The sequence below is a fragment of the Callorhinus ursinus genome, unplaced genomic scaffold (assembly GCF_003265705.2).
Source record: "Callorhinus ursinus isolate GAN/ISIS: 27379988/994484 unplaced genomic scaffold, GSC_fseal_2.0 scaffold3, whole genome shotgun sequence".
NCBI classification, from domain to species: Eukaryota; Metazoa; Chordata; class Mammalia; order Carnivora; family Otariidae; genus Callorhinus; species Callorhinus ursinus.
In genome coordinates this window covers 59492666-59505880 of record NW_027397065.1, presented here as the reverse complement: position 1 = coordinate 59505880, position 13215 = coordinate 59492666, and the positions used below count along the sequence as shown (strand labels likewise).

Sequence of the window (13215 nt, the reverse complement as noted above, 5' to 3'; positions counted from 1 at the left end):
GAAAATACTTGGATCAGAAGCCTAATCTACAGGTAGTTGCTTCAATATAGCACAAAAGTTAACTCTAAATCTTCTAGAAACCAAGGCAAAACAAAATAAGACAAAGAACAATGCAGTTATATAACTATTAATTTCCAATTAAAAATAATAAAATAAAAACACTCAGTTAATTAAAAGACAAAAACTTTTCCAGGATCTGAGTAAATGCTGCTGGAGGACAGTTCCAGTTTAAATCAACACAGCCTTCATTCAGGCAACCATGTAAGGAAACTTAATGTAAAAATATCTAGCTCATTATGGAATGAAATTATTACAAAGCTATGCAATCCAATCATCAATGATATTTTTTAAAAAGCCAACTCACTGTAATTGTATAATGAATACAAAGACAGTGTACACTTAAGGACCTCCCAGTTCAATACCAAAGGAGAATAACTAATTTTAGAAAAATATATCACAAAATTATTGGAGTCCAAGAGAATAAAATGAATTTTGCCTAGGCCAGAGAAAGATTATTTGTCAAATATCAGGACCAGGCAGACTCTACAATGATGCAAAATGCTATTGGAATTTATAGATACTCCAGCCAGAGCAGCCTTACACCTTAAAGAAGTGGCCAGAGTGGGAACCTGTGTTTGGAAATCTAACGTAGGGGCACCTGGGTGGCTCAGTTGGTTAAGTGTCTGCCTTCGGCTCAGGTCATGATCCCAGTGTCCCGGGATCGAGTCCCATATCGGGCTCCCTGCTCAGTGGAGAGCCTGCTTCTCCCTCTGTCCTTCACCCAGCTTGTGCTATCTCACTCTGGTAGGATGATGAAAAAACAACAGTGCCAACGATAATCATATGTTGCTTGTACTACAAATGAAAGCCAACATAGAGCCAACTGAAATGTAATATAAAGTATTAAGGAAGTTAGCTACATCTTCAGAAGGGGCTTTAGGTCACAGATAAGTTCTGTGGTTCTATTTAGCAAAATTATAGACGTGCCTAAGTCAGATAAGATGCAAGTAGTTTAACATTTAGATGGGTTGATCAGTTTTTCTGGAAGAGGGAAGATTTCTTATCATTAAAATGTCAGTTGTCCTCAAGTTAATATACACATTTAGTGCCATTTTAATTAAAATTCTCAATTGGGGATGGGAGAGATTGTATAAAATAATCTTAAAGCTCATTTGACAGAAGAAACAAATAAGAAAACTGAAAAATAAGAAGAATGTGGAGGAGGGAGAGTTTTGTTACCAGGTAACAACATGCCCCGAAACTGCTGTAATGAAATCAATATGGTATTGGCATAAAAACTGAAAAAGACATCCCCAGAAAGAATAGAGAACTAGATTCTAGAAACAGGCCCCAATATTTGTCAGTGTAATATATGACACAAGAAATATTTCAATTTATTGGAAAAAGAATGGCATTTTAACATATGGTACTAGCACAACTAGCTTTCCATCTGGAAGAAAAGAAAGTTGGACTCTTTCCCACCACATTAAAAATAAATTCCAGATGGATAAAGCTGCGGTGTAAAAAAGAACAATAAAAACTTAAAAGAAAATTCAGGATATAACATTAGCTGTATGCAGGATACAACCTGGAGCTGTGGGGTGTCCTCTTAACCAATCTGAAAACCTCAGATACTATATAAAGAGAAAAAAAAAAAAGACCGAACTTTCGTAATAACAATACAATAAAAGTACACAACAGAGGTGCCTGGGTGGCATAGTCAGTTAAGCCTCCAACTCTTGGTTTCAGCTCAGGTCATGATCTCATGGTCTTGAGATCAAGCCCGCCATCGGGCTCTGTACAGAGCATGCAGTCTGCTTGAGCTTCTCTTGACTTCTCCCCTCTGCCCCTCCCCTCTGCTATCTCTCTCTCTCTCTAAAATAAGTAAATCTTTTTTTTAAAAAAAAAGGGAGAAACAAAAATAAAACAACTTACATGTTATTTTGTCACACAAAAGTAAGAAAAAAACAAGTAATTTATTCAAAAAAGTGTTTTCAAGTACCAGTGTAGTTTTTTTTTATTTTTTATTTAAATTCAACTTAGATAACATATAGTATATTATTAGTTTCAGGGATAGAATTTAGGGATTCATCAGTTGCATATAACACCTAGTGCTCATTACATCAAGTGCCCCCCTATTGCCCATCTCCCAATTACCTCACCCCCCACCTCCCCTCCAGCAACCCTTCAGTTGAGAGTCTCTTATGGTTTGCCTCCCTCTCTGTTTTCATCTTATTTTATTTTTCTTTTCCTTCCCCTGTATATTTTATATCTACAATATACAACGAGCTCTATAAATTGACCAGCAGGGATAAAAAAGAATTTTTAAATGGGTAAAAGATATGAATAAAATTATGGAAATGTGTATGTGTATGCATATATATGATCCAGAGGTTAAGTGCAAGGGGAAAAGCTGATAAGGAAACACAATTACATCAGGGGTGTGGGAGTAGGAGAAAGAAGGAGAAAAAAAGAGGGAGAGGAAGAAGGCAGAAAGAAAATGAAAGAAGAGAAGGGAAGAGTGTCCTAAAAGTAGCTCAGAGTGTTTGATATGATCCTATTTATTTAAAATTATAAAAATGTATGTAGATATATGCATAAAAATTGCAGACTTGAAGGAATGTCCATTTTTAGGAAATGTTTTTTGCAAAGTAATATATATAGTATAATTTTATATTGGTAAAAATAAATAAAACCAGTACAAATGTGTGATATGTTTATAAATAATTATATAAGCTGGGAGAAAAGTAGGGAAGAAATACAGATCAGGTTGCTAACATTGATAACTTCGGTGAAGTAAGTGGTCAGGGAAGGTGTGTAGAGATGATTGGCTTCCCTTTACAGATGCTTCACTTACTAAGACAAGCAAGTATACTTTTATAAATTAGAAAACATCAAATACCTTTTCTTTCATCTTTCAGTAATGGATGCTACAGCATTTCTAATAGATACATGAGGTATTAGTTGCCTAGTTAGCACAAAGTTTTTTAGGCTGCTCCCAGCCCTTAATTACTGTGACAAAAACAAAACAAAACAAAACAAAAATAAAACAAACAAAAACAAGTATCTGCTTTTCCTTAGTTAACAAGAATGAGTAGAGAACCTGTCAAGCACTGCTCCTTCTTCATCATCTGGTGTCAGGAGATGGCTTTTGGTTATATATAAAAAGATGTTGACTATGGTAGGTCTGAAACAGTAGGGCAAATTAAAGATGCAAAACCATATTTTAATACATTTCATTTCATTGTTTAAGTTTTACATGAAAATACATTAAGTAAATATAACTATGCTCTCAATAATGTTTCTGTAGGATAAAACCTTCCTCCCTTTTTAGCTTAGATATCTAGCTTAGAATATCATTTATCTTCTCTTTTGGGAATGGTTTTATTTTCCTTACCTTTTCTAATACCAGTTAGACTAATCCTCAAAGATGGATCAATCCAACCATACATCTGCTTACTTATAATACTACAGTTACTGAAGGTTACTGGTAAAAAATCATACATTACAGACCCACATTAATTTATAAATCTCAGTTTCAACTTCATTTATCCTCGCTTTTCAAACTTTTCACCTTCAAACCGACTTTAAATCTGTTTCTTTCTCTTTGAACTTATTTTACTTTCTATTTCACTGAAAAAAAATGAAAGCTGTCAGACATAAACTACCTCGTTCTTTTTTATAGATTTTTATTTATTTGAGGGAGAGAGAGAACACGAGGTGGGGGGAGGAGCAGAGGGAGAAGCAGACTCCCCACTGAGCAGGAAGCCCGATGATCTCTGATGATTCCGATCCATCCAGGGATTCCAGGATCACGACCTGAGCCAAAGGCAGAACCTTAATGCTGGGAAAATACTAGGGTCTCCTAAAAAGGCAAACTTAAAAATTCCACACATAAAATGGCCTAAATATCATTAATAATTACATTCTCCATAATCTTTTATCCAAAAACTTCAAAGCTATCCATCTCTTTTCGTGCTTTGAATGAGCAATCAAAATAGTCCCATTTATTCAAGTTTAAAACTAAATTTCCCCTTTCTCAATATGGAAGCATAGACGGAATAGACGATAAAAGTTATTTCATCCAACATCGTGAGCCTACAGATATGGAAATCATCTATAACACAATCTCATAAACTACCTAAATCTTATAACCTACTACCTCTTCTTCCCACCGCACCCTTTCTAAAGATATACATACCTGGACATATCCTTACTACCTTCCTCCTTCACTTAAAAAAAAGAAAATCCTTCCTATCCAAAGTTAATTCCTCCACTTGGGTTTAACTCTTATCTCTCTTCTGGAGTATTGCGTCTTCAATTGTCCCTTCTTCTCTGTTTTTTATTTCTCTCTTTCTGCTGTCCATTCCTTCAGCATTTAAACAACTCAGATCTCTCCCATCTCTTAAACAAACAAGAAAACAATGTTTCCTTGACTTTGGATTTATTCCCTCCAGTTGCCCTCACTCTTTCCTTTTACAATCAAACCTCAAAGGAATGGCCTGTACTCACTATCCATTTCCTCATCTTCACATAGTCCTCATCGTCACGTAGTCTTCAACTTAAAATAATTGGGCATTTCCCAAAGTTTTCAGATTTGAAGTGCTTTCACTTGATCTTTTTATTGCGTTTATTGCCACTGATTATGACCCCTTTAACCTCTCTTTTCTTATCACCACTCTCTCCTGCATCTCTGGACACTTCTCAGTCTCCTTACAGGATACTCTTCTTTGGCCACTTCTAAATGTTTCTCAGCCTACCAGAAATATTCCCTGGAGGGCGCCTGGGTGGCTCAGATGGTTAAGCGTCTGCCTCCTGCTCAAGTCATGATCCAAGGGTCCTGGTATTGAGTCCCCGATCGTGCTCCCTGCTCAGCGGGGAGCCTGCTTCTCCCTCTGCCTCTCTCTCTCTCTGTCTCTTATGAATAAATAAATAAAATCTTTATTAAAAAAAAGAAATATTCCCTGGATATCTCAAGCAATCAAATTTAGCATAGTAAAGACCTACACTCATCATTTCACTCCTAAAATCTTCCTCTAATTTTTCCCAAACTGATGAACATTTTTCAATCACCCAAACAAATTACCCAACCTACAAAGCAAAGGTTCCCCTTTCTTTTTTGCCTCTGCTATCCATTCAGTCACTAAGTCTCCTGGTAATCTTACCATCTTACTATCTAAATAATTATATTCATTTTCCTTTTATGTCCTACTGCCACTGATCTAATTTAGGCTCCTGTTATTTCTTACTTGATCTATTTTTACTGATACCAATTTCTCTAGGGTCAAAACCCTCCCATTCATCCTTTACACTGCCAGATAATTTTTTTAACCTGTAACTAGTCATTTCACTTCACTGTTCAAAATTCTTTGACTCCGTAACCTAGAAAATAAAATATAAAGTCATTCATATAGAATATATCCACCTCCTATTAGGATATGACTTCCACCTATTTAGTACATCCTCCTCACCGTTTACACTCCAACAATAATGTACTTGAATTGTAATTTTCCCAAACATGCGATCCTCACTCAAACCCGAAGGCTTCTGTACAGTTTTCTGTATGTGAAATGCCTCTCTTCAGCATGGAGTAACCCGCATCATTTAAGTCTCATTGTCAATGGCTCCTCCTCGGTAAATCCTTTCCTGGCTTCAAGCTGATTGAGGATTTTCTTCCACAGGTTCCCATGGTCTTTCAGACACGCTACCATTACCGAGCAATTATCATAGCACATCGTAACTACTTCCACATCTGTTTTACCATTAGGCTCTTCTTTGAAGAGCTATAATTTTCTTTGTTTTAACATTCCCAGTGCTATGCACAGAGCCTCATGTGCAATAGAGGCTGTATGTATGTATTGAAAGCATACATGAATGGAAACTTGAAATGTTAAATATTTTCTCATATTAATTAAAAAGTACTATGTACTAGGATGCCCTCTGGTGATTTTTACACAGGTGAAAATGAACAACTAAAAAGAAATGCTGATCTTATGAAAGAGAAGTTAAAATCTCATGAACAGGTGAGTTTATATATTTTTATATTCAATCAAATTCCTGTAGACCATTTGTCTTCTCAAATTAGAAGAAAAGGGGGGTTGTTCTCATTAATGAATACAGCCAAAATTTGGAGAGGAAATAAGTATGTGTATATGTGTGGCAGAATTTTTAACGAATAAAAATCTTTAAAGAAATAACAATTTGAATGACTCTAGTCTCTTTGCAGACTATAATGCACTAATATATCACTTGCCTTACTTTTTCTTTCCACCAAAAAGAAATGCAACTATTTTGCTACATATTTACATATTTTTAAATTATGTTAATAGAATTTTTACTCTAGAGTATACTCTATTTTTTTCAAAGACTTTATTTTTAAGTAATCTCTACACCCAACATGGGGCTCAAACCCACAACCCCAAGATCAAGAATCACACACTCCACTGACTGAGCCAGACAGGCAAACCTAGAGTATACTCTATTAATTAGCATTTAAAACATTTTTTATTATAAAATAAATGAATCATTAATCTTTCTGACTTGAGTAATCTGTGTACTTTTATTGCATCATCCAAATGAAAGGAGGTTTTTATGTGGATCACCAATTATTTATCTCCCAAAGGCTACCATACCCTCTGCTACTTTTTCTTTTCTTCCATAGGAACAACATATGGCAGCAATTATAAAACAGATAACACAGTACCTAAACATAAAAAGTGCTCAGTAAATGTCAGTTCCCACTGCCCTTTGGGAGGTGTATTATGATAATTTTTTTCTCATCTCTCAGGAGCCAATATGTCAAACTCTGGCAGACCTCAGGTTTCCAAAACTCAAATTGGATCTTTATCAAACTTAGAACTTGAACTTGAAGGATCATTTCCAAATTCAATCTGGTCCCACACTTGAGATAGTTTAAATATCTCTGGAATATATCCCACCCTTTATTTTTTCTTTCTTTTATCCCTTTCTTTTCTTCTTTCCCACTCTTTCCTTATTTGGCTCTAAAGCTCAACTATACATATATATATAAAAGTTAGGGTATAATTGGGGCAGAGAGAGAAGGGCGAGAAATGTTTGCCTTCTTTCTCTTCTAAAATGTCAAACCATAGAATATTGCTTTGCCTAGGATACTTTAGGAGTTTTCAAAGGGGTGGAAATTAAAGAGAAAATACCATAATCCAAGATTCAGAAGTTCTTAATTAGCAGCTGTTCAAAGCAAACTAAAGATAATCTCAATCCAATGAGAAGTCTCTAGTACAAAATGTCCAGGTACATCCAAAACATATGGAGAACCACTCTCTAGGAAAACACTCAGGAGGTACTCAATGACCTTATTTGTAAGACTGGAAGAGGTTTTGTAACTTGTATACAGAGGATCCTTAAATTTTATAAAAACAAAACACAACATGGGGGTTTTCCCTCACAATTTAAAGTTTCCAGAAGGCAAATGAAAAGAAGGCAACCAAGAATAACTTGTTGGGACTTGGTCCCCTTAGAAAGAGAAAAGAATTGGATTCCTCAGAGCTGACACAGACTAAAGTTGGGGAGAAGAACCTAGTGCGGTACAGCCAGGCCCGAGCCCACATATTAAAATAGCCTTTATGCCTAGAGGCTGGAGTGAAAATCCTGTCTTTCCAAATTAATGGACACTTTCCACTTCAGTGATGGCATCTTCACGCGGCAAAATCAATGGGGAATGAAAACATACATAGACTTGTCTCTTGCAGTTTCTCAGAGCAGCAAATGCTTAGTTGAGTCAGGAGTAGTTTAGGAAAGCCACTCTGTGGTTGCCCATCTAGAAATCTAGATACATGCATGTGAAAAGTGACAGTTTATGAGATTCGCCTTTATATTCACCTGCCAAGGTTTAATCACAGCCAACGGTTAGATAGTTTGGCCATTCCTACAAGTTGCCAGGCGGGTTGAGTAGCACAAGTAGGTATCCACACTATCTCCCCTTGAACTTATATAATCTCGGCACACGTACCTCCATGTTTAATTGTGGACACCTAACCTCTTCAATACCACTGAATATCTGTTGAAAGCTGTGAGCACTTTCTGAGAAAAATGCTCAATAGTACACATGCATATATATATGTGTGTGTGTGTGTGTCTAATTTTCATACAATTTCAGAAAGTTAATGGATCTTCAAAAGCCCATTTACTGGGCTTAGGCTAGGAACTTTTGACTTAAATAATTCGTGTTGGCACTCTTATTCAGTCAACAAATATTATCCAGAGATATACAGGGAGTTGAGGATACAATGGTAAGTAAAAACCAAGTCCCTGCTTTTATGATGTTTAGTTTAGAAGCTTTTCTTGAACCTCTTGCCTTCCCATTAATGTACCTTTCTTAGTATCCTCTTTTACTTTTATTCTTGCCGCTTTCCTTTTTCCTGCCTACATCTTAGGCCTGTGAGTGGTTTCTTTATGTAGAAACATCCCTCTGGAAAAACTGTAAATTTTATCTTTAGGGGCTTTCTCTTCCAACACATTAGCACAATAATCACTTCTATGCTTCGGCAACCTAAGAAACCAATCACAGGCACCTGGTGAGAACTTCTCAACTCCCAAACTCATCCTTCTCTAGCCTCCTCCTTATAAAGCTAACCCTTACCATGGGTAGTACTTAACCTCCTTCTGGGAATTAGGGATGTATATATAATTTTCAGAAATAGAACTTCAGGCCACATTCAAAGGATTCATCCTATGTTACATTAAGCCTGCCAGTTATCAAACAGAACTTACTATTGGCTCTAAAGTATAGCTTTGGCTTTAATAGACATATTTTAATGCTATCATGGCATTTATTCGTTAACAATTAACAAAATATTTTGAGCATCTATGATATGTTAAACACTGGTGATGAGTATTCAGGAAGCAAAGATAAGATGTTCTCTCTAGATGGTCTCTCTCTCCCTGGACCAGAAACTGATCCTTCTCAAAGCTGATTATTCAAGTGATAAGCAATATCTTTCCCCTATAGATATGATTACTATTAAAAATTAACATAAACTTTGAGAATTTCACCTTTCTAATTAATGGAAGTTTGTTGTGTACACATATGTAATTGAGGAATGAATATATATTTTAATCTTTAGGAATATAAAAATAATATTGCCAAACTTATGAGTGAAATGAAAATCAAAGAGGAGGGATATAAGATAGAAATAAGGAAACTTCATCAGGATATGCAGCAAAAAAGTAAGTTTTTTATTTTTAACTTAATTAATTCTAAGACATCATAAAATAATTTAAATGCATGTATAAACTTTTTTCAGTAATTGCCAGTTTTCTTGAATGAACATTGCCTTGATGCATTTTAATTTAAGTTTTGTACCTTTCTATATATTTATGTGATATAAATTACAACATTTCTAAACTGGATTTATGGTTTTTGTAATTACCATTACTTAATCTGAAACAGTTAATGTCCTTATAAGATTACAGTGAAATGTATAATTAATAGCTTTGATATTTATATGGTCTGCATACGGAATATTATTTCAGTAATGAGATTTTCTTCCCTCACTAAAGCAGGTCTCATGAACTTATGTTGAGAGTTAACTGGTTTCATGAAAGTAATAGATACTTTTCTTAGTATGGGCTCATACTTATGTACAATATATGCAAAAATTTACTAGAAATGGTAAGTCAGAATATAAACCTACATCTACAAACTGCTATAAGAAAGCATAGAAGATAATCTTTGTGAACTTGAGTTAGCCACAACTTCTTGGAAAGAATTAAAAAGCACAAACAATAAAGGAAAAAAATTCTAAGTTGAACTTTATCAAAATTACTCTGTCCTTCAACACTGTTAAGTACGAGGCCCTGATCCCAAAGAATGAATATGGCTCAGATTCATTGGGGAAGATGGGAAAAAGAGTCTCTCAGCAGAGAGAAAATAAAAGCCAAGACAAATAGAGGGGGAGACGTAGGACATTTTAGGGAATAATAGTCCATCTCCTACCTTGTCTTTGTGCCATATGGAAAGGTTAGCAAGAGAAAAGCCAAAAACTGTGGCTAGGGCTGGATTCTTTGACCCCTTGAATTGTAGGATAAAAGAAATGGGAAGTGATTAAAGGTTTTTGAGAAGGTGATGGCCATACTTAGAGGTATGCTTTAGGAAGACTAACCTGGCAACAGTGATTGAAAGCCTGGACACAGAGTCCAAGTGAGGAAAAACAAGTCTTGAAACTAAGTAAGTAGTGAATTGGTCTTGGATGGAGAGCCCTTATTGGTGGGGTTTGTGGATGAATTGACTCTTTTCTCCCTAAAGTTGGAGATTCCCTTGAGGCTCCCATCCTGAATGACATGGTGTCATTAATAGGAATAGGAAAGTTGAGAGAAGAGGAAATTTGACGTAGCATAGAGATGTGGTGTGAATATGACAGATGCCCAATCATGTGGAATAGAGTTTAGCGGGGGTTTGATGTAGCTCTAAAATCATCCAGTAATTTGGAGTCCTCTGTACCTAGGAATCCAAGCTTTGTGTCCCTCTTTAACTACTAAGTCTCCTATTTATTCTCTCTCTATTATATATATATTATATAAAATTGATGTTTAAGAATACAAATCAGTTTATTTGTTCAAAAGTACTTCACGGGTAATTTTTGTGTTTCAAGAATTTTGTAGGGCCTTGTCAAAAATATATAAAAGCCACCCTGTATATAAATGGTTTCTAAAATATTTTTATTAATAAAATTTACTTTCTTGTGGATTGTTTAAAGTGCTAAAGATATACAAGTTTATAAGATTTTTGAAACATTAAGATGAATTAATTTTATTTACTTTTGTTCAGTTGAGTCAAATGAAGAAAAGCATAAAGAACTAATAGAGAAAAAGGAGGTGGAAATTTCAGAGTTAAATGCAAAGTTAAGAACTCAAGAAAAGGAAAAACAAAGTGAAATAATCAAATTACAGTTAGAGGTAAGTGTGTAAGAGTCTGCTAAATTTGAAGATGCATCCCTTAGTCTAGACTCGACTTTGTTGTTTTTTTTTTTCATCACAGTAAGATAAATTTCAGGAGTAGTTAAAACCCTGACACACACACACACACACACACACACTCACACACACAGAGGCTCACTCTCCATCACACATAGTTCTCAAACATCTGATACAACTAGCTACCCTGCCTTTCAGCACTTGGCCTGAAGGTGGGACTCTTCAGTCATTCAGAAGGTCCTGGTTTCCACAGAGGGTACTGTTTCCTCTGAGACTGAAGACCTGTAACTCAAGATTTCCCCACACTTTGTAGCTGAGTCTATGCAAGCTTCATAGGTCTACCATTCCAGCAGTGGAGAGAATGTTTCTAATCCTTAACATTTTTCTCTCAGCAGAAACTGTGGAACCCTGGTAAACCAATTAGAAATTCCTTTGGCTTTATTAAAAAGAGACAAGTTGCTCCCTAATAAATGTGTGGAAAATAGTTACCGTATGGGCAGACAAACCAGATTTTTTTTTTTTAATGTTAAAGGGACTTCAAATAGGGCATCTCAAAGGCTACAGTTCCAGTTCTAAGCTCTAAAGCCCTTTCAGGAGGTTGTTTAACTAGATGTCAGAATCTCAAAGACACGGATGTTTGACAGTATATTTGTTCTTTAAAATTTTTATCTAGATTCTACCCATCTCCACTTCCATCTTTCTTCCATTGCTTTTCCCCAGCCTGACTCCCACTTTACCTTGTGTTCTCAGAATTCACCAGCTTAGTTAGCTTACTATTCATGTTCATGAAAGTTTGGTATCTCTGGGGTGCTTGGTGAGGTCCAATACTGAAATCCATATAACCTTTGAGCAAAGGGGGCTGATGCTGACTTGAGAGGCATTTGGCTGCTGCTACTTTCTCTGGTCAATATGCCCACGACCCACGGACGGGAAGGGCCGGGGAGCCAACTGAGATCCCGTCGGACATGTTTCAAGACTTACCATCAACTTCTAATCCCTTTATTGAAAATGTGCATTTTGTTTGCCATTTGGCCCTGTCACTGGTCTAACCCAAGTCTGTTGTCTACATTGATATACAGAACGTTTTGTTATTCATCTTCATTGTAACTATCCATTTACCTCCTTAAACCAGAACACAATCTCACTGAGTTTGTTTTTAGACCACAAAGAGGATACACTGACCTCAACCTGAAGGGAAGAATTATAATGAAAGACTCTGTGGAACACCTGGGTGGTTGAGTCGGTTAAGCGTCTGCCTTCGGCTCAGGTCATGATCCCAGGGTCCTGGAATCGAGTCCCCCATCAGGCTCACTGCTCAGTGGGGAGCCTGCTTCTCCCTCTATCTGCTAGTGCCCTTGTTTGTGTTCTGTCTCTCTCCATGAGAATTTTTAAACCTGATTCAGGTTAATGTCAAACCAGTTAGAGTTCAAACTAAATCAACAAAATTATATCCAAATTCTACTACTCAGCCTCAAAGAGTTTACAGCAGAGTATATGAGTTTTTACCCCACGACTGTTGACTACACTATGTTTTCGTTACAAAAGGACATCCATGGTAACATGAAAATATTTTTATCCATCTTTAAGTTAACTAGATTCCCAACCCTGGTAATCTAGATTCTCTACCTAATATCTTAACAAAAATTTTGTGCTGACTCTATCCCAGAATCTCTAAGGTACTGCCCAGGCATTTGGTACTTTTAAAAATCTCTCCAGGTGGGGCACCTGGGTGGCTCAGTCGTTAAGCATCTGCCTTCGGCTCAGGTCATGATCCCAGGGTCCTGGGATCAAGCCCCACATCGGGCTCCCCGCTCGGCAGGAAGCCTGCTTTTCCCTCTCCCCCTCCCCCTGCTTGTGTTCCCTCTCTCGCTGTGTCTCTCTGTCAAATAAATAAAATCTTTTTAAAAAATAATAAAATAAAATAAAATAAAATAAAATAAAAATCTCTCCAGGTAATTTTAACATGCAGCAAGGTTAATCTTGTTTAGGTGTTCTTTGCTCTTTCTTAAAAATTGTTTCTTAAAGAAAGACTTCTCTATCTTGTGTTAGAGAATATACTTAAATTACAGATTATATGTTAAAAAACATAATGGATTATGCTTATATTTATAGAAATAATTGTTTTTAGTTGTTTAGCTAGAATGTTCTCAATAACTTTCTTTTTAAACTTGATTCAGTTTGATGCCAAACTAGCAAGAGTTCAAACTAAATCAAAATCATATCCAGATTCTACTGTTTTGCCACAGAGTATCTACAGAAGGGTAT

The 13215-nt window shown here is 36.1% G+C and overlaps 1 protein-coding gene across 5 annotated transcripts in view; it reads left to right on the top strand.

Annotated features, from left to right (window-relative positions):
• Window positions 1-13215, top strand: part of CCDC152 (coiled-coil domain containing 152) — a 29953-nt gene that overhangs the window by 15038 nt on the left and 1700 nt on the right. For 4 of the 5 annotated variants that reach the window (XM_073890942.1, XM_073890940.1, XM_073890941.1 and 1 more), the window contains exons 5-8: window positions 5959-6023; window positions 9102-9204; window positions 10805-10932; window positions 13128-13211. In XM_073890942.1, the coding sequence (XP_073747043.1) occupies window positions 5959-6023; window positions 9102-9204; window positions 10805-10932; window positions 13128-13211 (380 nt within the window). The remainder of the gene's footprint in view (window positions 1-5958; window positions 6024-9101; window positions 9205-10804; window positions 10933-13127; window positions 13212-13215) is intronic. The other variant, XM_073890943.1, reaches the window with a different exon arrangement.